The sequence below is a fragment of the Echiichthys vipera genome (genome assembly GCF_963691815.1).
Source record: "Echiichthys vipera genome assembly, chromosome: 12".
In the NCBI taxonomy this organism is placed as follows: Eukaryota; Metazoa; Chordata; class Actinopteri; order Perciformes; family Trachinidae; genus Echiichthys; species Echiichthys vipera.
Genome location: NC_139837.1, coordinates 25404091 through 25431282, shown reverse-complemented (window position 1 = coordinate 25431282; position 27192 = coordinate 25404091). Strand labels below are relative to the sequence as shown.

Genomic DNA, 27192 nt, shown 5'->3' with positions numbered 1-27192 from the left:
TCATGTTGATGCTGGTGACATGTCTTTGCAGATGTCCTTAAACACAACAGGTCAGTGAGTCTGCAGAGAGCTAAGGGGTGTGCTACGAAGCGCGCTAAACATCCCCAGGGTTTCTTTAGATAACCTGGTTCGACAACACTCACAATCAGAGTTAAACGGTAGCACAAAGCTCACTTGAGAGTTAATTTGTCTAGCCAGGGTTTCTGCTTTAGTTTCAAAGATTGCCTCATAAAAAGGGCGAGTATCGCGTCATGTGACTCACCCTTTGGATAGATCAAGGGACACATGTTTCACTGAAGAAGTGCAGATCATTATAAGCATTATAAAGGCGTGCTGGCAAAAAAACCCTGATCATTTAAATCTTTAAGTGAAAAGATTCTGCATATTGTCTAAAAATAACTATGCCAAATGCAGAATTGATCACCATCAGACCCAATAGAGAGATGATGATGATTTAAAAATGCAAAAATGTCCAACCTGCTTTATTTTATATTTCAGGGAATGCAAAGGTGGAATACACCACACTGGCCATAATTCAATTCAGTTCAATTTTATTTACAGTTCATGACAAAAGTTATCTCAGGACACCTTAAACATGGAGTAGTTAAAGACCACACTCTATGACTTATTTATGATTTACACAGACCCAACAATTCCCCCGTTGATTATACAGTGGCCACGAAAACCTTCCCTATAACAGGCAGGAACGTCAGACAGACCCAGCTCTATGGAGGACAGACATCTGTCTGCACCGGTTGGGGAGGAAGAAAAGGAGAGAGAAAGATAGAAAAGACGGACAGATGGACAGAGAGAGACAAGACAGACACAAAGACAGAGACAGACACACTTCCAGTAACTATATTAATATCTATAGTAATGTGAATATGACTTATATTATAGATAGATTATAATAGTAGCAGGAAGCGTCATGCAGGACCACGGCAGCAGGCACCACCACGATCAGCAGAGACCTGAGAGACGACAAAGCACAACCAACTCCGGGGAAGAAGCTGAATTAGTAACATCGATGAGACATTAATGATACAGACAGAGAGGAGAGAAGCTCAGAGTATCAGGATTATCCCCCCGGGCAGTCTAGACTTATAGCAGCATAATTGAGCAGAACAAAATCAGCTTAGGCACCATAACCTTTAGTGAATAAGTTTTCCATGTGTCATATGGATTGGATTTTTTAAAACTCCACATATGTGCACATTGCATGGGAGACAAACCCCACACACAGAATAACAAGACTGGGGCCCTGCCTCCACTCTATCAACTGTCTCTATCAAGTGCACAGCTTCTTTGTATAGCATAGTAGGGCTGAAACATTTTCTCTAGTAACTCGAGTTACTTGATAACAAAAATTCATCGAATCACGAATAGACGGGAAATGATTAAAAATAGATGCCAAACCACCACAAAAAGATGAGGTTCCAGAGGCGTTGCCTGCAGTTACATCTAGCTGCCCAAGAGGCCGCTAGAAACAATGTGTCTCAAATCTTAGAGATTAGGACTTTAAATACTTTCAGGACTTTAAACAAGCGAAGAAAAAGGCTGCGAGTAACACGAGTTAGTCGATTACAAAAATGCGATTCGTTTAATTCATATCTCACGTGTTATGCGGCTGTTCAGTTCAGGGATCATTGTTCCATGCGGACCGTTTTTGCAGATGCACACGGCTACATCTGTAATAGGCAAAGAATAAATTTGGGATAATTTCACACTTAAAAAAGAAGACAAAAAGGTGCAATGTGTCCACTGTGAACTAGAACTGTTCTACCACAACAGCACGACATCCATGATTCAGCGTCTGAGACCAAAGCAGCCCGTTGTTAACGCCACTTCACCGAGCGTCGCTGTTCCACTTTAAGGAGGGCGGTTGCTGTAGTGACGGACAAACAGGAAGAGAATGGGTAACGTTAGCTTTCCTCATGAATGCCTCTATGTTTAGTTTTTGATGAATGTTAAACATAACGTCACCTACCGGATCAGTCTTTATAGTTTGGTTTGAGAAAATGTGTCAGTGGAGTTTTGTTCGATGTTCGTTGATGGTTGTTACAGTAAACAGGAAGAGAATGGGTAACGTTAGCTGTCCTGGTGAATGCATCTGTGTTTAGTTTTTCAACAGAACGTCACTTCCCTGATCAGTCTTTATAGTTTGGTTTGAGTAAATGTGTCAGTGGAGTTTTATTTGATGTTTGTTGTTTGGTGTTACAGTAAACAGGAAGAGAGCGACTCACTCTTCCTGATAATATCTTTCTCTAATTAATTTTCTAAATTAATCTATCAATCTTTGAAACCTGTTTGAGTAAACACACTTGTGTCACAGAGAAGTGTTTCAATTGTAACTTATTCATGGTAAATTGCGAGTTCATGCCTTCAACACACAAACATTTCTCTCTCTCTCAAGCACACGTGCACACTCAAACACAAACATACATACACACACACACACAAACGCAAAATAACGCAAATTATAATACATTTTTACGCAAAATTATAATATTTTTTTATCCGATTAGTCGACGGAATAATCGGTAGAATACTTGATTTCTAAAAGATTTGATAGCTGCAGCCCTATGGCATAGCCAACATAAGGTCCAACAAGGGTGATCAAAGAGTGAATACTAGGGATGTAACGATACTCCCAACTACAGCCCGAATTTTCATGCTGTTTTGGTTTTATCTGTCCATTTGTCACCGGTTGTATTTGTGTTTATGGAGAATCCAAAATGCTTCGGCACAGGTGATTTCAAACCGCTCGTTGCATCCTCTGTTTCAAAGTAGTTGCCTAGCGTCGCCATGTCTTCTCTCGTTCTGTGCCCTGCAGCGTACCTGTGTAGTGACGGAAGTCACGTGACTTGACGTCTGACGTTGAACGAATGAATCACCAACCAGTGACTTATTTTTTTAAGTTAATGTCAATTCTTTCTAAAAAAATTCAAATAAAAGAACGTACTTCTCTCGCATTCAACCGGTGCGAATCGTTGCGCATTTGTACCCATTTTAATCGTGTCACGATGTACCGTTACACCCCTAGTGAAGACCCTCTGATGAGAACCTGTATCTATTCAATTCAATTCAATTCAATTTTATTTATAGTGTCAAATCATAACAAAAGTTATCTCAGGACACTTTACAGAGTAGGTAAAGACCACACTCAATGACTTATTTATGATTTACATAGACCCAACAATTCCTCTGTAGAGTACAGTGGCAACGAAAACCTTCCCTATAACAGGCAGGAACGTCAGACAGACCCAGCTCTGTGGAGGACGGCCATCTGTCTTGACCGGTTGGAGAGGAAGAAAAGGAGAGAGAAAGAGAGAAAAGACACACAGATGGACAGAGAGAGACAGACAGACACACTTCCAGAGATGCAAGCAAAGCCTAACAGTAACTATAATATCTATAGTAATGTGAATATGACGTATATGTTAAGGCAGTTAATACAACAGAATAGTAGAAACAAGCACAGCTAAGGTGACAGAATATGAAAATGATAATAATTATGGTGGCAAACATGATCAATGATGAGTAGTGGCAATAGCAGCTACGATACAGCTACAAATGTTATAGTTTATTAAACTAGTGATAGTATATATGAGTAACAGTGACAATAGCAGCAGGAAGCGTCATGTAGGACCACGGCAGCAAGCACCACCACGATCAGCAGAGACCTGCGAGACGACAAAGCACAAACAGCTCCGGGGAAGAAGCTGAATCAGTAACATGCATTGATGGGACATGAATGATTCAGACAGAGAGGAGAGAAGCTCAGAGTATCAGGAAAAGTATTATCCCCCGGCAGACTAGGCCTATAGCAGCATCATTAAGCAGAATAAAGTCTTATCGTAAGCCCTAGCTGTAAGCTTTATCAAAAAGGTAAGTTTTAAGTTTACTTTTAAATAAGGGGACAGTGTCTGCCTCCCGAATAACATTTGGGAGTTTGTTCCACAGGAGAGGAGCTTGGTAGCTGAAGGCTCTGCCTCCCATTCTACTTTTGGAGACTCTAGGAACGACGAGTAGCCCTGCATTCTCAGAGCGCAGAGATCTAGTTGGGTGATACGGTACTATGAGCTCTTTAAGATACGACGGAGCCTGACCAATAAGAGCTTTGTACGTAAGGAGAAGGATTTTAAATTCTATTCTAGATTTTACAGGTAGCCAGTGCAGAGAAGCTAATACAGGAGAAATATGTTCTCTTCTATTTGTTTTAGTTAGTACACGAGCTGCAGCATTTTGGACCAACTGGAGACTCTTAACAGACTTATTGGAGCAGCCTGATAATAAGGAATTGCAATAGTCCAGCCTAGAAGTAACAAATGCATGAACAATTTTCTCTGCATCTTTCTGAGACACAATGTTCCTAATTTTTGCAATATTACGCAGGTGAAAATATGCAGTCCTTGTTGTTAGTTTTAGTATCTCTCATAAAGGAAGTCTAGGAAGCTGCTCATAGCTTTAAGTAGCCGATCCAACCCAAAAGCCTCGGTCTTAGCTCTAAGCCTGAGCTGAAAACCTCGTCCCGACCAGGTTTGATAGAAAGCATAAGTTACCATGGTGATACAACAACACTAAAAGAGAGCGACTTTGGTATCACAGCTGACCCAAGCTTTGAGCGCAATACACCTGCTAACCCAATAATCCAGCCTTGTAGTTTACCCTACAGCTCAAAATAAGCACTAGAGAAGAAGAAGAATGCTCGTTATTAACGTGAAGCAATAATTCCAGTCGGGCCCAGACAGATACTCAGATATTCAGTTATTGTTTCTCCCCAAAGCAACTGAGGCTTCATCAGTTCATGTACACATCAGGACCAGGCTGGGACTGGACCAGGAGCAGGACCAGGACCAAGACCAGACTGTGACTGGTCCAAAGGCCTGGTGTGGAGATCCAGTTGTATTAACTGAATCTGCCTAGACAAATAACCAAGTCCAGTTGCTTTTGACTGAAATTGCTTTGGGGATAACGGTGACCTGGACAAATGAGAATATTCACAGGCTTAGTTATTCCCAGTTATTGTTTATCTTTTTGACTTGAAAAATGACATCTTAAATTAAAATGAATCCATTATCATTATTGTTTTTGATCAATTTTCTGTTATAAAAGAGTAATTGACTGATTATTTCAACACTAATATATGAAATTCCACAAACTTACCACTAGTCTTTAGCATGAAAGTATGAAGTATATGTGTTTTAATGTACAGGTCTGTATATATTTGCTGATGTATTTTGTTTTCAAGATGTACAAAGCTTTTAATAAAACAAAACTTTATTTTACCTACAGGACCCCTCTGACCCCAAACAAAAACGGGTGGTGTGCAAATGAAGAATTGCATCATTACCTTTTGAATGGAACTTATTTGCACCAAAACCATGAATACAATAAGGATGATTTTTAATATATATAAACTGATTTAACATCTTCCAAATCACATATTGCAGTTGCAGTGTGAGACACAGACTAAATTACTCCAGCAAACTGAAACTACACTTTTAAATGCATCAACAACTTACTTAGTATTATTATTATTATTATTATTATTATTATTATTATTATTATTATTATTATCATCATCATATTTTTCGCTTTTATTATCATCCGTATCCTGCATGGTTCATTTATTTATCTGCTCAGCTGTCTCTTCCTGGCGCGTGGTGAAGTCCACGTTCACTGTTTACTTCCTCGCGGACCGGAGGGAGGGAGCACGAGGGCTACATGCGGCTGGAGGAGTCCTCAATGGCGGCGGGCACGCCCAGTGCGCGGGCACGTAGCAGCTGACTGGAGCCATTTAAGCTTCTTTCTTTTTTTTACCACTTTATTTACAGTTAATCAATAAAAAGTAACAATATGTTTAACTTATAGATGCATCATGGTCTTAATAAATATGTGAACATACAGGGTCTTTGGTGCTGTTTTTAAATGTAGAATATTTTGGTAATGGTCCACTTTTATGTCCCCTCAAAGTGAAATAAACATTCTTATGATGAAAACATATTAAAGAACAAAAGTGTGTTTGAGTCATTCCTCCTCCTCCTCCTCATAGGGAACATCACATTCAGCACGTCTCACTCTTCTCCCACTCCACTCTTTCACTTCTGTGACAGGAAGTCTACACGCACGCCTTCAAAATAAAAGCTGGACTGTCAGGTCTGTTGTTGAAGTGCTTCAGAGTTGGGTGGGAGGTTCAGGATGTCTATTTAAAAGCCAACTAGCAATTATTTTCATCAGCAAATCAGCTTTTAATAAGTATGTGTAGTTTAATAGTGGTAAATCATTATAATAAAGAATAATAGAATAAACAAAGTTTGGGGTCCCCTGCTAGAGCTGCTGCCCCCGCGACCCCGCGTATTTCATAATAATAATGTATAAATAAACAAATACATACATCCATGAATAAATGTCTAAATCGATAATTAAATTTATAAATAAATACATGTATAAGTAAATAAAGTTAAATAACAGAATAACTAAATACATGCTTTACATGTATTTCTACATTTTTCTTCACCTACATTTCTTTCTTTCTTTATTTCTGTGTCCATGTGTTAATGAGGCAAGAGGTCCCATGTTTTTCTTTATTTATTTATTTCTGTATTTCTGTGTCCATGTGTTAATGAGGCAGGAGGTCCCATGTATTCCTTTCTTTCTGTATTTCTGTGTCCATGTGTTAATGAGGTAGAAGGTCCCATGTATTCCTTTCTTTCTGTATTTCTGTGTCCATGTGTTAATGAGGTAGAAGGTCCCATGTATTCCCTTCTTTCTGTATTTCTGTGTCTATGTGTTAATGAGGCAGGAGGTCCCATGTATTCCTTTCTTTCTGTATTTCTGTGTCTATGTGTTAATGAGGCAGGAGGTCCCATGTATTTCTGTATTTCTTTATTTCTGTGTCCATGTGTTAATGAGGCAGGAGGTCCCATGTATTTCCGTATTTCTTTATTTCTGTGTCCGTGTGTTAATAAGGCAGGAGGTCCCATGTATCTTTATTTCTGTGTCCATGTGTTAATGAGGTAGGAGCTCCCATGTATTTCTTAATTTCTGTATTTCTGTGTCCATGTGTTAATGAGGTAGGAGCTCCCATGTATTTCTTCATTTCTGTATTTCTGTATTTCTGTGTCCATGTGTTAATGAGGCAGGAGGTCCCATGTATTGCTTTATTTCTGTATTTCTGTATTTCTGTGTCCATGTGTTAATGAGGTAGGAGCTCCCATGTATTTCTTTATTTCTGTATTTCTGTGTCCAGTTGTTAATGAGGTAGGAGGTCCCATGTATATCTGTATTTCTGTATTTCTGTGTCCATGTGTTAATGAGGTAGAAGGTCCCATGTATTCCTTTCTTTCTGTATTTCTGTGTCCATGTGTTAATGAGGTAGAAGGTCCCATGTATTCCTTTCTTTCTGTGTCCATGTGTTAATGAGGTAGGAGGTCCCATGTATATCTGTATTTCTGTATTTCTGTGTCCATGTGTTAATGAGGTAGAAGGTCCCATGTATTCCTTTCTTTCTGTATTTCTGTGTCTATGTGTTAATGAGGCAGGAGGTCCCATGTATTCCTTTCTTTCTGTATTTCTGTGTCTATGTGTTAATGAGGCAGGAGGTCCCATGTATTCCTTTCTTTCTGTATTTCTGTGTCTATGTGTTAATGAGGTAGGAGGTCCCATGTATTTCTGCATTTCTTTATTTCTGTGTCCGTGTGTTAATAAGGCAGGATGTCCCATGTATTTCTTTATTTCTGTGTCCATGTGTTAATGAGGTAGGAGCTCCCATGTATTTCTTCATTTCTGTATTTCTGTGTCCATGTGTTAATGAGGTAGGAGCTCCCATGTATTTCTTCATTTCTGTATTTCTTTGTCCATGTGTTAATGAGGTAGGAGCTCCCATGTATTTCTTCATTTCTGTATTTCTGTGTCCATGTGTTAATGAGGCAGGAGGTCCCATGTATTTCTTTATTTCTGTATTTCTGTGTCCATGTGTTAATGAGGTAGGAGCTCCCATGTATTTCTTTATTTCTGTGTCCATGTGTTAATGAGGTAGGAGCTCCCATGTATTTCTTTATCTGTGTATTTCTGTGTCCATGTGTTTAATGAGGCAGGAGGTCCCATGTATTTCTTTATTTCTGTATTTCTGTGTCCATGTGTTAATGAGGTAGGAGCTCCCATGTATTCCTTTATTTCTGTATTTCTGTGTCCATGTGTTTAATGAGGTAGGAGCTCCCATGTATTTCTTTATTTGTGTATTTCTGTGTCCATGTGTTTAATGAGGTAGGAGCTCCCATGTATTTCTTTATTTGTGTATTTCTGTGTCCATGTGTTAATGAGGTAGGACCTCACACATATTCATGCATTTCTGTATTTGAGCCAGAAGTCCCGTTTGCTCCTCCACAGAGCAGGCTTTTATTGTGAAATCTGACCCGGGGGTAGTGTCGGTGCATGCCCGCAGACTTGCCGGTGCTGCAGCATCAATAAGAGCTGAGAGTTGGAGCCACATGAGTTCAGACTCTGGCTCAGTGTGGAGGCGTTCAGGGACCCTCTCCGTCGGTGAAACAAACTCAAACTTCCTCCTCTCTTATCCGAACAGTTCCTTTGACTCCTTCAGAGCTCTGACTCGTGCAGCACCGGAGGGGATCCGTTAAAATGCCGTTCATCGAGCACGTATCGGACACGGATCTGAAGCGTTTGGCGCTGGAGCGGGTCGTCCCGGCCCTGCTGGCGCACGGCTTCTGCTACGTGGACGGCGTCCTCGGGGAGCTGGTCGGGGACGCCGTGCTGGACCAGGTGAAGGAGATGCACCTCTCCGGGGCGCTGCAGGACGGACGGCTGGCCGGCTCCGTCCCGGGCGTCAACCGGAGGAGCATCCGCGGGGATAAGACCGCCTGGGTGAGCGGGGCGGAGCGCGGCTGCGAGGCGATCGGCTTCCTGCTCAACTTCATCGATAGACTCATGCCGTTGTGCGCGGGCCGGCTCGGGATCAAGAAGATCCGGGACAGGTCCGAGGTAAGAAGAGGGGCCGGCTGCAGGGGGGCGAATCTCCCATAATTTCATTCCCCTTTATTTAACCAGGAATATTCCCACTGAGATTTAAAATCTCTTTTCCAGGGGGGTCCAGGCCAAGACAGCAGCATAAATATACAAGTTTCACATTTAAAACCAAAACAACACACAACTAAACATGACACACAACTCAACATGATAAAACAACATTAAAAATAAAAAAGCAGACCAGTGCTCAGAGACAGAACATGTGCAAATTGTATTTAAAAAGATGTCACTATGAAACTCCCCCAGCTGATGACTGACATTTAGACTGTTATTTCCTGTATTACACGTTTCATCAAATGCTAAGTTTAAATATGCAAACGAGACATTATCTAATGAAATATTAGATAATTTGCATCCATCTCCAGAACAAAAATATGAACACTGGATAAACCAGGTTCAAAATTCTTGTTTCACTTCAGGTTTTTTTTTTTACAGATATCACCTTTTATCACTGCATAAATCATAATATACTGGCGATGTCTGCAGGTGTCCATGTCTAAAAGTTGTATGAATGAGGCTGTGAATGATAAAGCCTTAAATAGAATTTAGAAGTGCAAGTGAAGATTTCTGACTCGGTGAGAAAAAAAAACAATTTTAACATCACACACACAATAATTCCTATGAATCATGTAAGTAATTATATCTACAGACACAAATAAACCAAGCAAAGTAAACTAAATGTTTTCTCTGCACCAGTCTGAAAGGAGACGTGTTATGAAAGGTAAATAACCCCAAACCCCTTTTTGTTGTAACTGGGGGCTCTAAATGAAGGCCGGCCTGTTGTCACTGACTAACGGCTCAAATAAGATGATTATCAGGAGGGGAAAGTAAATATACACCACAGTTTTAATATATAGACAATATATACAGTCGAGATAAACACCAGTAAAGACTTTAAGCGCGTGTTTTTACTACTCCAATTTAAATGTTTGTTTTTTTCTTGTAAATCTCTTTACTGAACAAATGTCTAACTATAGATTTTGACATAAATGTCCTGAACATGTGTTTTCACGTGCTGGAAATCCTTCAAAACACTTTTGCTGCCAAGTTACAAACAGTCAGCTCCATTTGAAACTTCACAAAACATCATTTTGGTTGTTTATGGCACAGTAACATCTAATGTAATGTGCTGAGGGAGTTAAATAACCATTGCACTTTATATACTGTATATAAATATGTGAGTAATGCAGCTGTTATGGGCTGGAAAAGCTTCAAAATGCAATGTGAAATTTTTGAGAAGTGCTTGAATTTGACTTTGGGAAACATGCACAGTAAGAACCCTGAGGAGCAGACGGTTGTGTCGATCACTGAGCTTGAATTACTTTAATTGAATTTAATTTATTATTAAGTCCACAAACAAACAAAAACAAAGCCGGGGCAGGGCAATAATATTCAGAGAAAAAAACTGCCATAATAAAGTAATACGTGTGCAAGAAAAAAAGCTCAGATATTATATCTGAGTATTTCTGCCTTTAGTCTCAAAGAAAAAATGTTTCCGAGGTTACATTTTGAAATATGGGAGAAAAAACTTGCATTTTCTCTGAGAATAAAATCTAAAATTTATGAGAAAAAAACTCACGTTTTTTGACAACAAATTACAAATATTTTCTGAGGATATAAAGTCAATAATTTCTGATTTTGGTTTCAGGTAAAACAAAACGCATTGAACTCGCTCTCCAAGATTAAAGTCGTAAATTTGGGAGAAATAAAAATCAAAGATGTTTGAGAAGAAATCTCTAACATTCCCTGAGATTATAAATTGCATTAATATGTAAGAAGAAAAATCTGAAATTCTCTTATAAACTTGTGACTTTCCATTTCCCTTTCTCACTTCCCAAGATTAAAGGAGTGAATTTAGGAGAAAAAACGTGCATTTTCTCTGAATAAACTGTTTAAAACCTGTTGAAATGTGCAGCTCCCCTTTAGTACAGTTGTTTGTTTGGAACTTTCAGTCATATTTGCACAGTCGACACAGAAAAGGTCTTTTTCACTAACTAAAATCAGCATCTTTCTAAAATGTCCCACATCAGTGGAGCCCCGCGTTCCTCCATCTGTCGTTAAAAAAGATCCTTTCACGTGATGGGAGAACTGTTGTGAACCAAACTGTCTGGATAAATTTAGGTCACTTTTGTTGACGGAAACACGTCGAAGCGAACCGACGTGTCATCGGCGAGTCCCTTTTTGTGTCGGCCCTTTTGGCAGCTGTCCAGCGACCCACTCCGGGCCCTGAGCCAAGGCCTCAGAAACCAGAACACGCTCCGGCAAGGCCAATGAATGTAAAACCAGAACTTTCAACTTCCGTACAATACCAGAATAAACAAAACACTCTTGATAGTTCTCTTATAGACAAGGAGAGAGTCGGGGAAGGTCTTTTTTAGTTTTTTAAGTTACGATTAACGCGCAAAATGTTACACAACAAGACCTTCAATGCAGAAAGAGTTAACTGCACTACACATACTTTTACTTTCACCAGGTTTTACTGATTATACTGTGACCTGCTGTGGAGTTTTAGTTCTTTAACTGCAGTAAAGATGGGAATCCTTGTTCCTCTTCTGCAGACGCAGCAGTGGACTTTCTCACGTACACATTGAGCCCCTTATTCAGTTATTCACTCCCCAGCTCCTCCTTCACATGCGGTCACACGTGGACACACACCCACTGATTTACAGTATCCACACACACACACACATTCCCAGCATATCCGCCCCGTCTTCACGTGCAGCAGAGTACAGTGAGCCCTTATCAAGTGTCTGTGTGTTTATCAGATAGAACTAGAAACCCCATTTACCAAAGGAGACACAGGCACACACGCACACACGCACATGCGCACACGTGCACACGCACACGCACACACACGTGCAGTATAAAATAAACATTGAAACATCAGCAGGATAAGACGTTTTTTTTCATTCGTGTTTTTTCTTTAGGTAAGTTCTGTTGATGACTAAAAATAGATGCAAAACAACTTGAAAGCAACGCAAAATGGCTAAACATCGATGCAACTTGATTAGAATTGAGGCAATCAACGAAAACTATATGCAAAATGATTCAAATTTGATGCAAAACAACTTAAATGGATGCAAACTGATTAAAAAGTAATACAAAAAGGCGTAAAACAGGACTAAAGCTGACAAACTGAGAGTATAACGTCAGGTTAGCGTTGACCTTTGACCTTTGTTACGCCCCTAATGGTAATTGTTGGTCCTTTGGGCTCAAATCAAAGTGCTTCTCTCTGTAGTCTGCAATTGTGGCTTGGGTCCAGTGTGTGAGCCGGCGTGTTGAGTTGGATCCCGGCTGCAGCCTCACGCTCCACACGTAGCTCTGTCATTAAACCTTCAGCAGGCTGGAAACCTGCCAGACCACCGCACAGGGCTCACAGCACCCCCCCTCCCTCCCTCCCTCCTCTCTACCAGGAAGATTAGATACAGTTGAATTCAAAACAACTCTCCGAGGCGTTTTGTTTGGAATCTTTTCTTCTCCCCCCCCCCCCCCCCCCCACAGTGTATCATTTCCTGTCCGTGCGGCCCTCTTGTGTTTCTGCACGTTTTCCCGGCGCAGCAGCTCAGTTGCATGATGATGATGATGATGATGGTGGTGATCGTGTGTGTACGTGCCTCAGCTGCAGCGTGTAAACAAACCTGCGTGATTTCCCAGCTTCCCCTTAAACGCTCTTTTATAAGCTCCGGGGCTTCGTCGTCATCTGCAGCCGAGGAAACCCGACACTACGTGCGGTTCTCACACGCGCCCTGCCGGGGGGGCTCGACCGCCACACCCCTCCCACCTCACGCATAGGGAAACAGAGTGTCAGGTAGTGATCGCTGACGTCAGTGAAGGTCACTCCAGGTGTTGCTGGTGTGTGTGTGTGTGTGTGTGTGTGTGTGTGTGTGTGTGTGTGTGTGTGTGTGTGTGTGTGTGTGTGTGTGTGTGTGTGTGTGTGTGTGTGTGTGTGTGTGTGTGTGTGTGTGTGTGTGTGTGTGTGTGTGTGTGTGTGTGTGTGTGTGTGTGTGTGTGTGTGTGTGTGTGTGTGTGTGTGTGTGTGTGTGTGTGTGTGTGTGTGTGTGTGTGTGTGTGTGTGTGTGTGTGTGTGTGTGTGTGTGTGTATAGAGGTGTAGAGCTCCTGGCATGCTAGTGTTGCACAATAAGAAGCGTTTCACGATAAGAGCCCTGAAGAGAAAGGGGATGTTGGTGGTTTTGTGTCTTTAAAAATATGTTTGCACATTCATCAGCTACAAACTATAAACCCATAATTATGAAGTCATTTATCATTTCAATCTTTTAACTGTCCTCATTCTCTGTTCGTACATACAACTACTAAAAGCAATGCACTGTAAATCAACTTATTTGGATGCGAAACAAATGAAAAACAAAAAGGATAAAAGGGATGCACAATGACAAAAGAAATCAGCACAAAATGACTTAAAATAGATGTAAGACAACTAGAATGTGATGCAAAATGACAAAAAATAGAAGGAAAATGACCAAAAAGTATGCAAAATGACTAAAAAATAGAAGCAAAATGACTAAAAAATAGATGCAAAATGACAAAAAATAGATACAGAATGACTAAAAAATAGATGCAAAATGACAAAAAATCGATGCAAAATGACAAAAAATAGATGCAGAATGACTAAAAGGGATGCATAAAAAGTTGTTTCCTGTTGACCCGTGATGACCTCAGAAGCTGCACGTGTCAGCCACACAGAATCAGCTGTTTGTTTTTCCTGGGAGGAAATCCTGACTTTGTCTTTTGTTGACTCTAACACAGTCTCATGTCTGATAATCCTCTGCTGTCAGCCAATCAGCTTCCTGCTTGGGTCAAAAGGGCGCAGCGCCGTGGGGACCCCCCAACCCCGTCCTGTTGGGAAAGTTTCCATTTTACAAACAGAAATTAATATTATTTTTTCTGAGGTGTTGAACGTTTCCAGGGTTCAATCTCAGAAACATAATTATTAATAATATTCATTAACTTATTAATAAAAGTGCTTTTATAGACAATATTTTCCTCTTGTAAACTAGTGCTGATACAACCTGTTTTCTGGTCAGTTCATAATAAATCCTCTTTATTAAATAACAGCGTGGTAAAGCTTATTTCTGTCAACTCCTGCGTGAATGAAATACTTGACAAATGAAAAGTATTTTCTCGTTTGATTAAGAACTTTAGTGCAAAACCAACAAAACAGTTTCAAGCCGTGCAGGAAATGTCAAAAAATAATTTGGGGGCAAATCAGGGGCACTTAAGAAAAAAAAATGGTGCATAAAGTTGTACATAAAAAACAGACTTTAAAAACAGATAAATTAACATATTTTTCACATTGGTCAGATCATTTTCTTAGTATTAGTTATTCATCAGGGGGCCGTGCACGGTTTCAGCTGCTGTCCCCTCAAACAAAACACCAACAGCTGAACAGAAGAAGATGTGAAATGAATGTAAAACACTGCAGACAATCAGGACTTCAGGATGTCTTTGTACTTTTGCACGAGTAATGTTAATATGGTCACAGGTGTATTTGTTTTACTCGCACGTCTCTCTTTTGTATTGTCTTTATTTTCCATCTTACAGCTGTTACTATTGTTGTAATAATGACTTTATGTGCTTCTGTTAAACCGTGTGGTCGAGACCTACTCTTTATAAAAGCTGTCTAAAGCGGGTGTCAAAGTGATCCAGTAAAGGGCCCCTTTAAGAGCAGGAACACACCTGACTCGACTTATTCAATCACCTGAATTGTCTTCACAGTTGATTTGTTGGATCAGGTGTTTTCTTGCTTGGTTGGAATGAAAACTGGATCAGTTTGACACCCCTGGTCTAAAAGTACCCATATAAATATAAATAAATAAACATTTTGGTTCCCTACAAGCCAGAAAAAGCCTTTATGTTTTGACTTCTCTTCCTAGAATACCTTAAACTCTGTTTTCAAACCTTCTTCTGTCCTCTCGTGCTGAAACGACAGCTGCGATGTATAAAAATGTAAATAATCAGTTGTAACAGTGAGCTCCAATCAAAACCTGTTGTTGTCTCTTGTGTCTTCAGGCTATGGTGGCGTGTTACCCGGGAAACGGGGCGGGCTACGTCAAACATGTGGACAACCCGAACCGCGACGGACGCTGCATCACCTGCACCTACTACCTCAACAAAGACTGGAGTGCCGAGGTGTGTTCAGGGACCTTCTTTCCACTTCTGACATCATCTCTTTTATGATAACTGTGATGTGCTCAGAGCAAAAATACAAACGCAACAACCGCCTTTGTGTTGTGGTCCATCAGGAGCATGGCGGCGTCCTCAGGATCTTTCCGCAGGGGCGGTCTTACGTGGCCGACATCAAGCCACTGTTCGACCGGCTCGTGGTCTTCTGGTCCGACCGCAGGAACCCGCACGAGGTGCAGCCGTCCTACGCCACCAGGTGCATTTCTGCTTTCACTCCACTCTGACACAAATATTGTACTTTTTACTGCACTTATCAAAATACAACACGAGTGCTTTAGTATACTTTCAAGTGATTGTACCAGTATGTATTATTTCAGTACTTCATCATAATGTAAGTTGTTCTATGTGTCAGATACAGGAAGAGTAAAGAGTACAATATTTTCCTCTTGAATGCAGAGGAGGGAACAACTCTAGTTATTACTATTTTCTGATACTTTTGAAGGTTTTATTCTGAACAAAGGTGTGTTTTTTTATTTTATAAACATAAATACACCTAATGACTCAGTCTGTAACTAAGGAGGTAATTAGTTTTGGCTCTGCAGTTATGAAAAATAATAAACTGTTGATGTAAATATAACTCCAGAAACATGAGTTGAATGAGGACAGAAACATTTCTTCACAGATGAATGGCACCACCTGCTGATGTGAATGTGTAATTACACTAGAAACACCTAAAAGCTGGAAGAAGCAGCTTCTTATATTGAGCTTAATATGTTGTGTTATGTTATGTTTATATATACATCCCTCTCCTCATGAATATAGAAATATAAAGACACTAATGTCCTGACCCTTCAGCAGAGTCAGTTGACAGTGTGACGAGTGACAAGTGTATGAAGAGGCCGTGTGTTTCTATAAACTGCCATAGTTTGAATCCACTTTTATTCCAAAAAGATATTTTCACTCAACATAAAAGCCTGAGGGGAAAACCTGGTTTAACCAAAGCAAATCCAGAAAGTCTGAACTGAAGTACAGTAAAGAGCCCGACTCTGAGTGTTGTTGTTGTTGGTGTTTCAGGTACGCCATCACAGTGTGGTACTTTGACTCTGAGGAGAGAACAGAGGCCAAGAGACGCTTCAGAGACTTGACAGGTAAACACACACACAACACATACCGTAAATGAACCAAAGAAAAGCTATTAAAGGACAATTACTGTCAGTGAAGCAGTTTGAAAAGAAAACTATGTAACCCAGAATCAAGGAACACATTTCTGTAGGAGTTATCGTGCCTCCTATTGTGACACTACACAAGCTAAGATACGTACTTTCATACTAATGTGACATCTCTTAGGAAATTTGACTCTTTTCAATATACGAAAAGATTAAGTGTTTTCAACATACTATCAGATCTTTTCACTTTTTTACATACCATACTGACTTTTTTCCCCTTTTTTACATACTATACTGACTTTTTTACATACTATACTGACTTTTTTACATACTATACTGACTTTTTTACATACCATACTGACTTTTTTCCCCTTTTTTACATACTATACTGACTTTTTTACATACTATACTGACTTTTTTACATACTATACTGACTTTTTTTAAATACCATTCTGACTTTTTCCCTTTTTTACATACCATACTGACTTTTTCCTTTTTTTACATACTATACTGACTTTTTTACATACTATACTGACTTTTTTTTACATACTATACTGACTTTTTTTACATACCATACTCACTTTTTCCCCTTTTACATTCTATACTGACTTTTTTTAAATACTTTGCTGACTTTTTTTATATACTATACTGACTTTTTCCCTTTTTTACATACTATACTGACTTTTTTTTACAAACTATACTGACTTTTTCCCTTTTTTACATACTATACTGACTTTTTTTACATACCATACTGACTTTTTACCTTTTTTTCATACTATACTGACTTTTTTTACATACCATACTGACCTTTTCCCTTTTTATTTACATACTATAATGACTTTTTCCCCTTTTTACATACCATACTGACTATCTCCCTTTTTTACATACCATACTGACTATTTCCCTTTTTTACATACCCTACTGACTTTTTTTACATACTATACTGACTTTTTCCCCTTTTACATTCTATACTGACTTCTTTTACATACTATGCTGACTTTTTTTTATATACTATACTGACTTTTTCCCTTTTTTACATACTATACTGACTTTTTTACATACTATACTGACTTTTTTTTACATACTTTACTGACTTTTTCCCTTTTTTACATACTATACTGACTTTTTTTACATACCATACTGACTTTTCCCTTTTTTACATACTATACTGACTTTCTTACATACCATACTGACCTTTTCCCTTTTTACATACTATACTGACTTTTTTTTACATACCATACTGACTTTTCCCTTTTTTACATACTATACCGACTTTCTTACATACCATACTGACCTTTTCCCTTTTTTACATACTATACTGACTTTTTACCTTTTTTACATACTACACTTACTTTTTTTTACATACTATACTGACTTTTTTTTACATACCATACTGACTTTTTCCCTTTTTTACTTACTATACTGACTTTTTTACATACTATACTGACTTTTTTACATACCATACTGACTTTTTTTTCCCTTTTTTACATACTATACTGACTTTTTTACATACTACACTTACTTTTTTACATACTATACTGACTTTTCCCTTTTTTTACATACTATACTGACTTTTTCCCTTTTTTACATACTATACTGACTTTTTTTACATACTATACTGACTTTGTTTACATACTATACTGACTTTTTTTACATACCATACTGACTTTTTCCCTTTTTTACATACTATACTAACATTTTTACATACCATACTGACTTTTTCCCTTTTTTACATACTATTCTGACTTTTTTTTACATACTTTACTGACTTTTTTTACATACTATATGTTTTTCCCTTTTTTCTTTACAGTTTTTATTATGCAAACTATGACTCATTCATGACAAACTATATATTGGCTTTTTAATGGACAAAATGTATCAAAATGTCATACATACTTCCATACACACATTCATACGTTGTATTTCCTTTGTGACTGAATTCCTATTCTAAATTCTTATTTCTACCTTCATGTATTTCAGCCTGTCAGCAGGGCAGCAGCTCCAGCTGACTGCGAGGGAACAGCACCACCTGGTGTTTGACACCTTGATCTGCAATAGAAGAAGAAGAAGAAGAAGAAGAAGAATTCCTTTATTTGTCTCACAATGGGGAAATTCAATTTTCACTCTATTATTATTTTTCATTTCACACACACAGGCCCGAAATATACACACACACACAGACAGGAACTATATACATGCAATTGATGGAGAGATGTCAGAGCGAGGGGGCTGCCAGTGACCGGCGCCCCGAGCAGTTGGGGGTTCGGTGCCTTGCTCAACCTTGCTCACCAGCGACCCTTCGGTTCCCAGCCAAGTCACCAATGGACTGAGCTACTGCCGCCCCTGACGGTAGGATTCCTCTTCACTCTCAAAGATTCTGGAAAATCTTTAAGAAAAGGGAGAAAAAAAAAAAGTACTTTCACTCTGGAGGAATCGAGGGGTTGAAACTCTTCAACCAATAAATCTTTCCCCCTCGTCACTGGAAAAGAACCAGCTGAATGATGAGTTCAAGTTACCTGCAGCTGCTCTGGATTTTTCGTACTTTACATGATGCTTGTGCAATACTCTGCACTACTGAGAGAGTGGAAAACAGTGGACTGCATTTTTTTAAGCCTTCAGCTCGCTACAAACTGAAGGAGGACTAGAGAGGTTGAACAGTTTCTGAGGTGAGGTTTACAGATAACAGACATTAAGAGACATAAAGCTTACAAAACCTGTGTGATAGAAATGTGTCCTACTTTAACATGTTCTGTATTAATGTTTGGACGACGAAGACACGTAAGAGTGTTGTGTGTTTAGTCTCAAGGAATCGTTTACTACTAAATGATGTCTGAATGTGGGCTGGAAGTGTTACGACTGGGGATGAAAGAAGTAGATAAAAGTGTGTTATGTGTTAAATCTGCACATTCAAACCTTCCTGGTGAACACACTCTGTATCTGTAACATACATTTTGGTTGCAAGTGAAAGAGAACCCTGTCATTTAGAATTATATACTAGGAATTCCTTGAAAGAAAAGCTAAAATAACTTTCTTGTGCACAGGATTTTAAACATCAGCAGGCCTAAGAAACTTTATTTTGAAATGCCGAATATATGCTTGACTATATGCAAGTTTCACATTCCTACCTATGGAGAAGAATAGAGCACAGAGAGGACGCTAGATTCCACTGATGCAGTGGATTTGCTGGAAGCTGCTGTCACAGAGAGTATGGGCAAAGAGACGTTATTGAACCTGAATTTCCGTCCTGAAAGAATAACACTTGCTCCCAACTTATACCACGCTTGTTCACCACAGTGTGATCAGGAATACCTTAGATCATTTTTAATACATGTTGATGTGACAGCACTGTCTTTGCTGAAAAATAAACATTTTGTCTGTCTAGACTCTCATGGTATTTACAGAGGTGTTAAATAAAATATCTATTTTATAAATGTTTTCTGTGCCGACTTTTTTTTAATGTACAGTCATATTATAATATTTAGAAAAAAAGGTGAATTTTTTTTTTTTTAAAGTCATAGGAAAGTATGTCGAAAAAAATCAGCCATAGGGTAGCCTATCTAAAACAGCTATGGCATAATTGGTTGAAAAAAGTCAGGAAAAGTCAAAGATAAGTGTGTCCAAAAAATAAAAAAGTTATAGTATAGTATGTTGAAAAAAGTGAAAAGGTCATAGTATATGTCAGAAAAGAGAAAAAATCAGTATGTGTTGAAAAAAGAGAAAAAGTCATAGTATATGTCAAAAAAGTGAAAAAGTCATAGTAGGGTATGACAAAAGAGAAAAAGTCATAGTATATGTCAAAAAAGTGAAAAAGTCATAGTAGGGTATGACAAAAGTGAGAAAGTCATAGTATATGTCAAAAAAGAGAAAAAAGTCATAGTATATGTCAAAAAAGAGAAAACAGTCAGTATATAGTATGTTGGAAAAATGTAACATGAAACTATGTCATCAAAAATAATAAGCAGTCATATGTTGAAAAAAATCCTCAGAAAAAAAGTCACTGTATAGTAAGTGATAATGTGTTTGTGATTAAAACTTATACACCTGAATCATCTTAATATTCGTTGTGGCTGGAACATGTATATAAAGATGTGATGTATTACATTATGTTTGAAATTCTGAGCCTCAAACATGTAAATAAACCCAGAACAAGGGTTAATGACCTTTAATACAATCAGTGCTTAAACATGTCATCATTCTAAACGCTGCTTGTTCGATCATTTTAGTTTAAATCATTTACAGCCTGAATTCAAAGTAAGATGCGTTTGAGCTCTAGGACAAAAATAAGAAAACAGAGGCATTTAACTCTCCAAATGTCTGATCTTACATCTTAACAGACATAACATGCATAAAGTGGGAGTGATAGACACCAGAAATGATGAGATGAGTTGGACCTGAGCTGCAGTTCCTGCGTTGCTCCTCTGGATGTCTCTGTAGCTCCACCCCAGCCCTGGCTCTGTGTCATGACATATGGACAGCGTCAGTAAAGGGGAAATTCTACCACAATGTTGAGTCCCGTCTGACACATCAGTACCCTTTATCTTTTCCATCCGCTGGATTCTTCTACTTCATACTACAGACTCGGGTTGCAAAGCGGCGGTACGTTTCCAGAAACTCTCCATGGGAAGTATGGGTGTTAATGGGAATTCACTGGAAATTAGTGGTGATTTAAACAAACTTTATCATATCCAAACATAAATATTAACATTTTGTTTCGTCATAGGCAAACACCCGTGCAAAATAATACAATTAAAAAACATTACATTTCAACAGATTTATTTGTAAGTAGAACTTTAACAAGTTTTAATGATTCATGTCATTGTTATTCTTTCATTGAACAACAAAAACCCAGAGCCCACCCATTCACAAATAAAATACATGTTCAAAATATGAATCAAAAAGTACACGTGATGGAATCAGCAGTGTGCTGTGTGATTATGCTACAATGGGTTAGCACTGTTGCCTCACAGCAAGAGGGTTGGTTCCTGGTTCGAATCCCAGCTGGGGCCCTTCTGTGTGGAGTTTGCATGTTCTCCCCGTGTCTGCGTGGGTTTTCTCCAGGTTCTCCAGCTTCCTCCCAAAGTCATGCAGTTATTTGGTTCATTGATGACTCTAAATTGCCAGTAGGTGTGAATGTGAGTGTGAATGGTTGTCTGTCTGTGATAGACTGGCGTCCTGTCCAGGGTGGACCCCGCCTCATGCCCAATGTCAGCTGGGATCGGCTCCAGCCCCCCACAACCCCGATAAGGACAAGTGGTTGAAAATGAATGAATGGATGTTTTCCCAACTATGTTTAAAATCCCTGTTAAGGGCAAACCTCCAATTTTGTAAATTCCAGGTTTATTCCTGTTTATTCCCATAAATTCCTCTTAATTCCCATGAAAGAGTTTCCGTGATTTTAAGTATGCAGCATTGTAGACCGGAGTCCATGCAACAACAAAAAAAGGTAATGTTTACGTGGCAAAAATATCAATGAAGGGAAAAAAAAAGTACAACAGATCAAACTCACAGATCAAACCTGCAGCCTTTCATCTTCATCATCATCATCAGCCTCACTTGACTGAAACCTCCCACCTGCTCAGGTACACACAGAGCAACTGGACACACACAACACATAAATACACAATTACTGCACGTTACAATTTATTAACAACGTACTATCAATGATGATCTGCACCTCACGTCACAGTCAAAGCAAAACCAGAAGGACTTAGCCGTTTTAACAAAGCACAACTACGTCACATTGACCTGTTAGAGGGGCAACGTTTGGCTGCACCGCAGTGATGAGACCACAACAAAAACAAACACACAAACTACACACTCCAGCGCTCCTGCTCCCACACCAAACTCCATTCAAATACCTTGAACTTTAATAGTAAAGTGCTTGTTAACAGGAATATTTTATACATCCTTCTTTGTATTTTGGTTTATCTCTGTAAAGTTCTTTTGTCTCTTTGTTTCTGCTACACTGTTGCACTTAAAACACGCTCCATTTGCTAAAGAAGACTGAGAGATGTGGGTAAAAGCTCTGGAAAGATTAACCTTTAGAGTAGCTGCATGTGTTATTTTCCTGTTTTACGTGAACTAAATACATCTGTAATTCTTTGGACACATAATGTCTGATCATCCTACAGTGACCGCTTCGTGTAAACTGAACTCACCCTGTTCTGTTATTCCAGGTTCAAATATCGGACCTGAACGTGCTGAGCAGAGGTGTTCATTAAAACTAACGAGCGACAGGATCAACATTCAGCCTGACGTTCGTTCGCGCTGCGACACCATTACTTCACACCTTTACTGGAGCAAAGCCTTAAACCTGAGCAGCCACTGGTAGAAGAGTCAGAGGTTAAAGGTCACAGCAATAGAAACTAAGGCTGCGTTTCAAATCGAACACTTTCACTTTTTTATTTTCAGTATGAAATACAAGTGTTTCATGCAGCATGAATCCTGTCGGGATTTACTACTTTGTCATAATATTTTAACTTGAACTTTGACCCTCTGGCTCATACATGCTGTGCAAAGGATTGTGGGTCAGAATAGCCAGAAAAAGCATGCTGGCTTGCATACTGCACAATGTGAGAGGATGCAGTAGGTCATGCTGGTGTTTTTTGCATGCTGTGTTTCTGGGGAGGGAGGATTTTGGATGGATCACAGAGCAGATTCGTTTTTACAGTTGGAGCGTCACCTCCGGTCGCTTTAATGCATGAGTTCAAAGCATCACCGAGGTCATCTCTGCAGATTCAGACTCCTTTCTTTGAACCTGGAAAACACACAATTTTGTTGTGCCTTACTTTTCATAGGATATCATGCGAACTGTGAATGAGGACAGCCTGTGGAGTGTGATGACATCTGGTTGACCGTGGAACGATATTGAGCATAGCGGGAAGAATAAACAGCTCTGCTCTCCACTGTGCTCATATGCTGCGTGCTATTCGGCTGTTCAGTCTGACGTAACATCCATTCAAAATACAATTTCCGGGTCCAAACGCTCCGTTCAAACAAAACAAACAGCCGAACACATGAACAATTATGATTACCACTTTCATCAGTTAGAGATCTTTTTCATCCATAAGAAAGAGGTAAAATAACAATTCCTTTGCTTTTTAAAAACTCCGATATGTTTAAACAACTGGGAACACGGCACTGTGGTGTTGTAGAAATATAAGGCTCGGACCGACTTGGACCGACTTGGACCTGGAAATCTTTCTTTGAAAGAGTGTTAGGTCACCACTTAAAAGCCGGATATATTTGGACATACTTAATATTATACTGGCATCTTAAACAGTTTGGTAGTATGGACACTGGAATGCACATCATTTGTTGGGTAAAAAGGAGAATTGTGTGCACATTAAAAAAAACATCTGAGTGAAAAGTGCAGGACAAAAAAAACGGAAAGGGAGAGGCCGTGTCAATGCATGATCTGAGGTAGCTAGCTATGGCTACATCACTTGGACAAACCACATATACGTATAATATTTACAATAAAACATTTTTACTGAGGCATGGACGGGTTTCATTTTCATCCTCAACTGAAAAAACACCTGGAGGTGAGAGGTCTATGAGCATGGGACTGTGTTGTATATCAATTTATCTAGTAACGTGTTCTGTTAGCCTATCTTCTGGGCGGTAGAGCTAATGTGAGCTAATGTGGCTAATTCTGTAAATGTCACCCAAACGGACGTACCTTCCTCCCCCAATGTAGAGATAAATGCCCTTTTTTGGTAAGAGGAAATGAGGAGGAGTCAAAGTCTGACAGATAGAGACTCCCAGAGGCGAATATGATTGGATCAAGTTGAGAGAACGGACCACGGCGGTCTATGTGGAGGACAGGTTAGCTGTTCAGAGAGTAACTAAATCTACGTAATACAAGTATTAAGCAATTTGACCAAAAACATTACATACGTTAGACTACGGGTGAACAATAAACAAAACAAAGACATGTGGACATTACAGACAACAAATACATGACAGAAACATAAGAGGAGGTAGATTCAAAATAAAAAATAAATGATAAATATATTACTTAAATATTTAATTAGATGTGTGTATAGAAAATCAAATCAAATTTAATTAAAATTTGTTCAAAATGAAGTGTGATAAAATGGTTTTGTTTGTTTTTTATTTTAAATGACAAAACATATTCTGAATAATATGTGTATATAAAAATTCAATCCAAATAAAATTGCGATAAAATTGGTTCAAAATGAAGCGAGTGTTTGTCTTTTCTTGTCATTAAGTCTGCATTTCTCACATACACTTTGTATCCGCACACTAGAGGACTTCTCACATGTTGTTTCTTGTCCACCTCAGATGGTGCAGAATGGTTTGTCCAAGTGGTGTAGCCGCAGCGAATTTTCAAAGACGGCTGACCTTCTGCATATGCGCACCTCAGATCGTGCATTGATAGGTCGTCTACACATGGCCATTTCATCGTTTCTGTCAGTGCCACATTTAGACCTCTTTTAAATCAAGGCTGAACTCGGTTTTCTGTTTTCTGCTGACTTTTTAGATTGCATTTATTTATTTATTTTCTTATTTATCAGGGACGTTAGCTAAGTAGCCACATTTCATTTGCAGTTCCTGGGCAGGCAAATCCACAGAGGAGTTCTGGGCTGGCATCAGATGTACAGAGAGACAAACATTGCATCACACAAAATAAAAGCACTTACCGTGCATTCAAACCAATAGCGATGGAGGCGATGAAAGCGTCAAGCTGCCGTTCAAAATCAATGTAAATGACTCTATGACACGCGATGTTGCTTCGGGCGAGGCGTTCTCAGCGATAAGAGCGATGCGATGAAGCTCCCATCGCGTCCATTGCGTCCATCGCGTCCATCGCGTCCATCGCCTCATCGCGTTTGTAGCTTGAAATTCAAAAATTTTAACTTTTCAAGTGACATCGCATGAAGCTGTGCCGCGACAGCCAATCAGCGTTGAGATTGCGGTAAGCGTCATCGAAGTTCTCCATGAAACATCCAGGGGCTCACCGGACTCACCAAAGCCACCATTGTTGCAGTTCTTGGGGGAAGCCAGTCTGTTCCTGTGCATATAATATTAATGGATATAACTCTGAACTCACTACAACACAACGACACAATTCATCTGAGAGCGCATTTCTGTTCTTTTAAAATCATTCAGACCCCTGTTAGCACTAGCATAACTTCCCATTTAGCAGAACAGCAGAGTAGGCTGAGCCGGGGATTAGCTTCAGTTAGCTAGCCGCCTCGGCTGCTACCTGCAATAGACGTGATGAAGCGATGATCAAATGTGACAAATATGAGCAAGCGACGCGATACTCCGGTTCCGCGCGATTTAATCGCCTCCATCGCATTTGGTGTGAATGCACGGTTAGAATAGCCTTCAATCTGCAAAAATAAAATAATTAGTTATTTCTTTCTCTAACTTTTATTCTTGAATTTTTTATTATTCTATTTCAGCCTGTTTTCATGTTCTATTCCCTTTAATTCATTTTTATGTCCTTTGAATGTTTTATGCTTTGAATTGCCTTGTTGAAAAACCATTAAAAAATCACAATATTACAAAAAACTTTTGCCATTGTAGAGATTATAATCATTAAGATGAACTCTTGAGGAGTTTGTAAGGGACTGATGTCACATATGGTTTAGAGTAATAAGCGTGGGTTAATAAATATAATAAATTCAATATACATTCTCTTTCAAACAGCGCACAGAGCCAAGACTCCCCGTAGGAACATTACAGGACTGATTTTTGTTCAGGAACTTAACCGTCACATCATGTCTCATGTCTCATGTCTCCAAAAACACTTGTACAGATTTTTGTGATGTTTTGACTTCTGGTGCATGTTGGGAATTAGGGAGATCAGCCCCCTGTGAGAGCACAGATGGAAAGAAAAATGAAAAAAAAAAGGCGAGTTTTCATCTCTAACCCTTTGTTTCATCATCCGTCCATCACGGGCCGATGATGAAAGGCGGCTCGTTACGCCTCCAGTGAACGACTGACGCTGTCGGATCTAAATTCCACATCAGACCTCCTCGCTAAGACGGACAGCCAGAGGTTATTAGAAGGAGCTTCAAGTTCGAGCTCCTCATCACACACACGCACACGCACACTCACACGCACACGCACACACACACACACACACACACACACACACACACACACACACACACACACACACACACACACACACACACTGCCTGTGATCTATGATTCATGTGCGCTCATTTAAAATAGTGTGAAATATTTAAAGTTGGCTGGTCGGCCTCAGAGGGTCGACTGACTGACCTCTCCGCTCTTATTACTGCATGGAGGAGGAGGAGAGATGATACAGGCGAGAAAAGGGGGAGAGGAAGGTAATAAAAGTGAGAGGAACAAGGAGGGGTGCATATAAGATGGATGGATGAGTCAGGGTTGGAAATACAGGGGGAGCTAGCGAAGCTCGGCTCCCCTGAAAGGAGGGTTGACAATTAGTGGTACTGGCTGCTGCTTAATGTTTTTTATTCCAGTTCTTAGAAAAGCATCGATTGAAGACGACTTAAAGAAACCTGCGTAGATCCAACGCATTCTCACTCCCAACTTAGGAGCCCTGTTTGTTCCTCTTTGACGATCTGTGTGTATGGCATCATTTTAAGTGCAGGGTAGAGTTAGGTTTAGGCAACCAAACTAACTGGTTCAACATATTGCCATGAAACTGCAACCAGAGGTGGACCGCAGTGGATACGCTTAGACAACAAAAGGAGACAGTTGAGTTTAGGCAACAAAAGGTTGTGGTTAAGTTGAGACAACAAAAGGGGGCGGTTAAGTTTCGACAACAAAAGGAGACAAAGTTTCGACAACAAAAGGTGAAGGTTGAGTTTAGAC

At 39.4% G+C, this 27192-nt stretch overlaps 1 protein-coding gene across 1 annotated transcript; it reads left to right on the top strand.

The window, feature by feature from the left end:
- Positions 1 to 8531: 8531 nt before the first annotated feature.
- egln3 (egl-9 family hypoxia-inducible factor 3) lies at positions 8532 to 19769 on the top strand. The gene is made up of 5 exons (XM_083924150.1): positions 8532 to 9000; positions 15074 to 15193; positions 15307 to 15443; positions 16262 to 16335; positions 18334 to 19769. The coding sequence occupies exons 1-5, from the start codon at positions 8641 to 8643 to the stop codon at positions 18360 to 18362; spliced, it is 720 nt and encodes a 239-aa protein (XP_083780276.1). The 5' UTR covers positions 8532 to 8640; the 3' UTR covers positions 18363 to 19769.
- The last annotated feature ends 7423 nt before the right edge of the window (positions 19770 to 27192 follow it).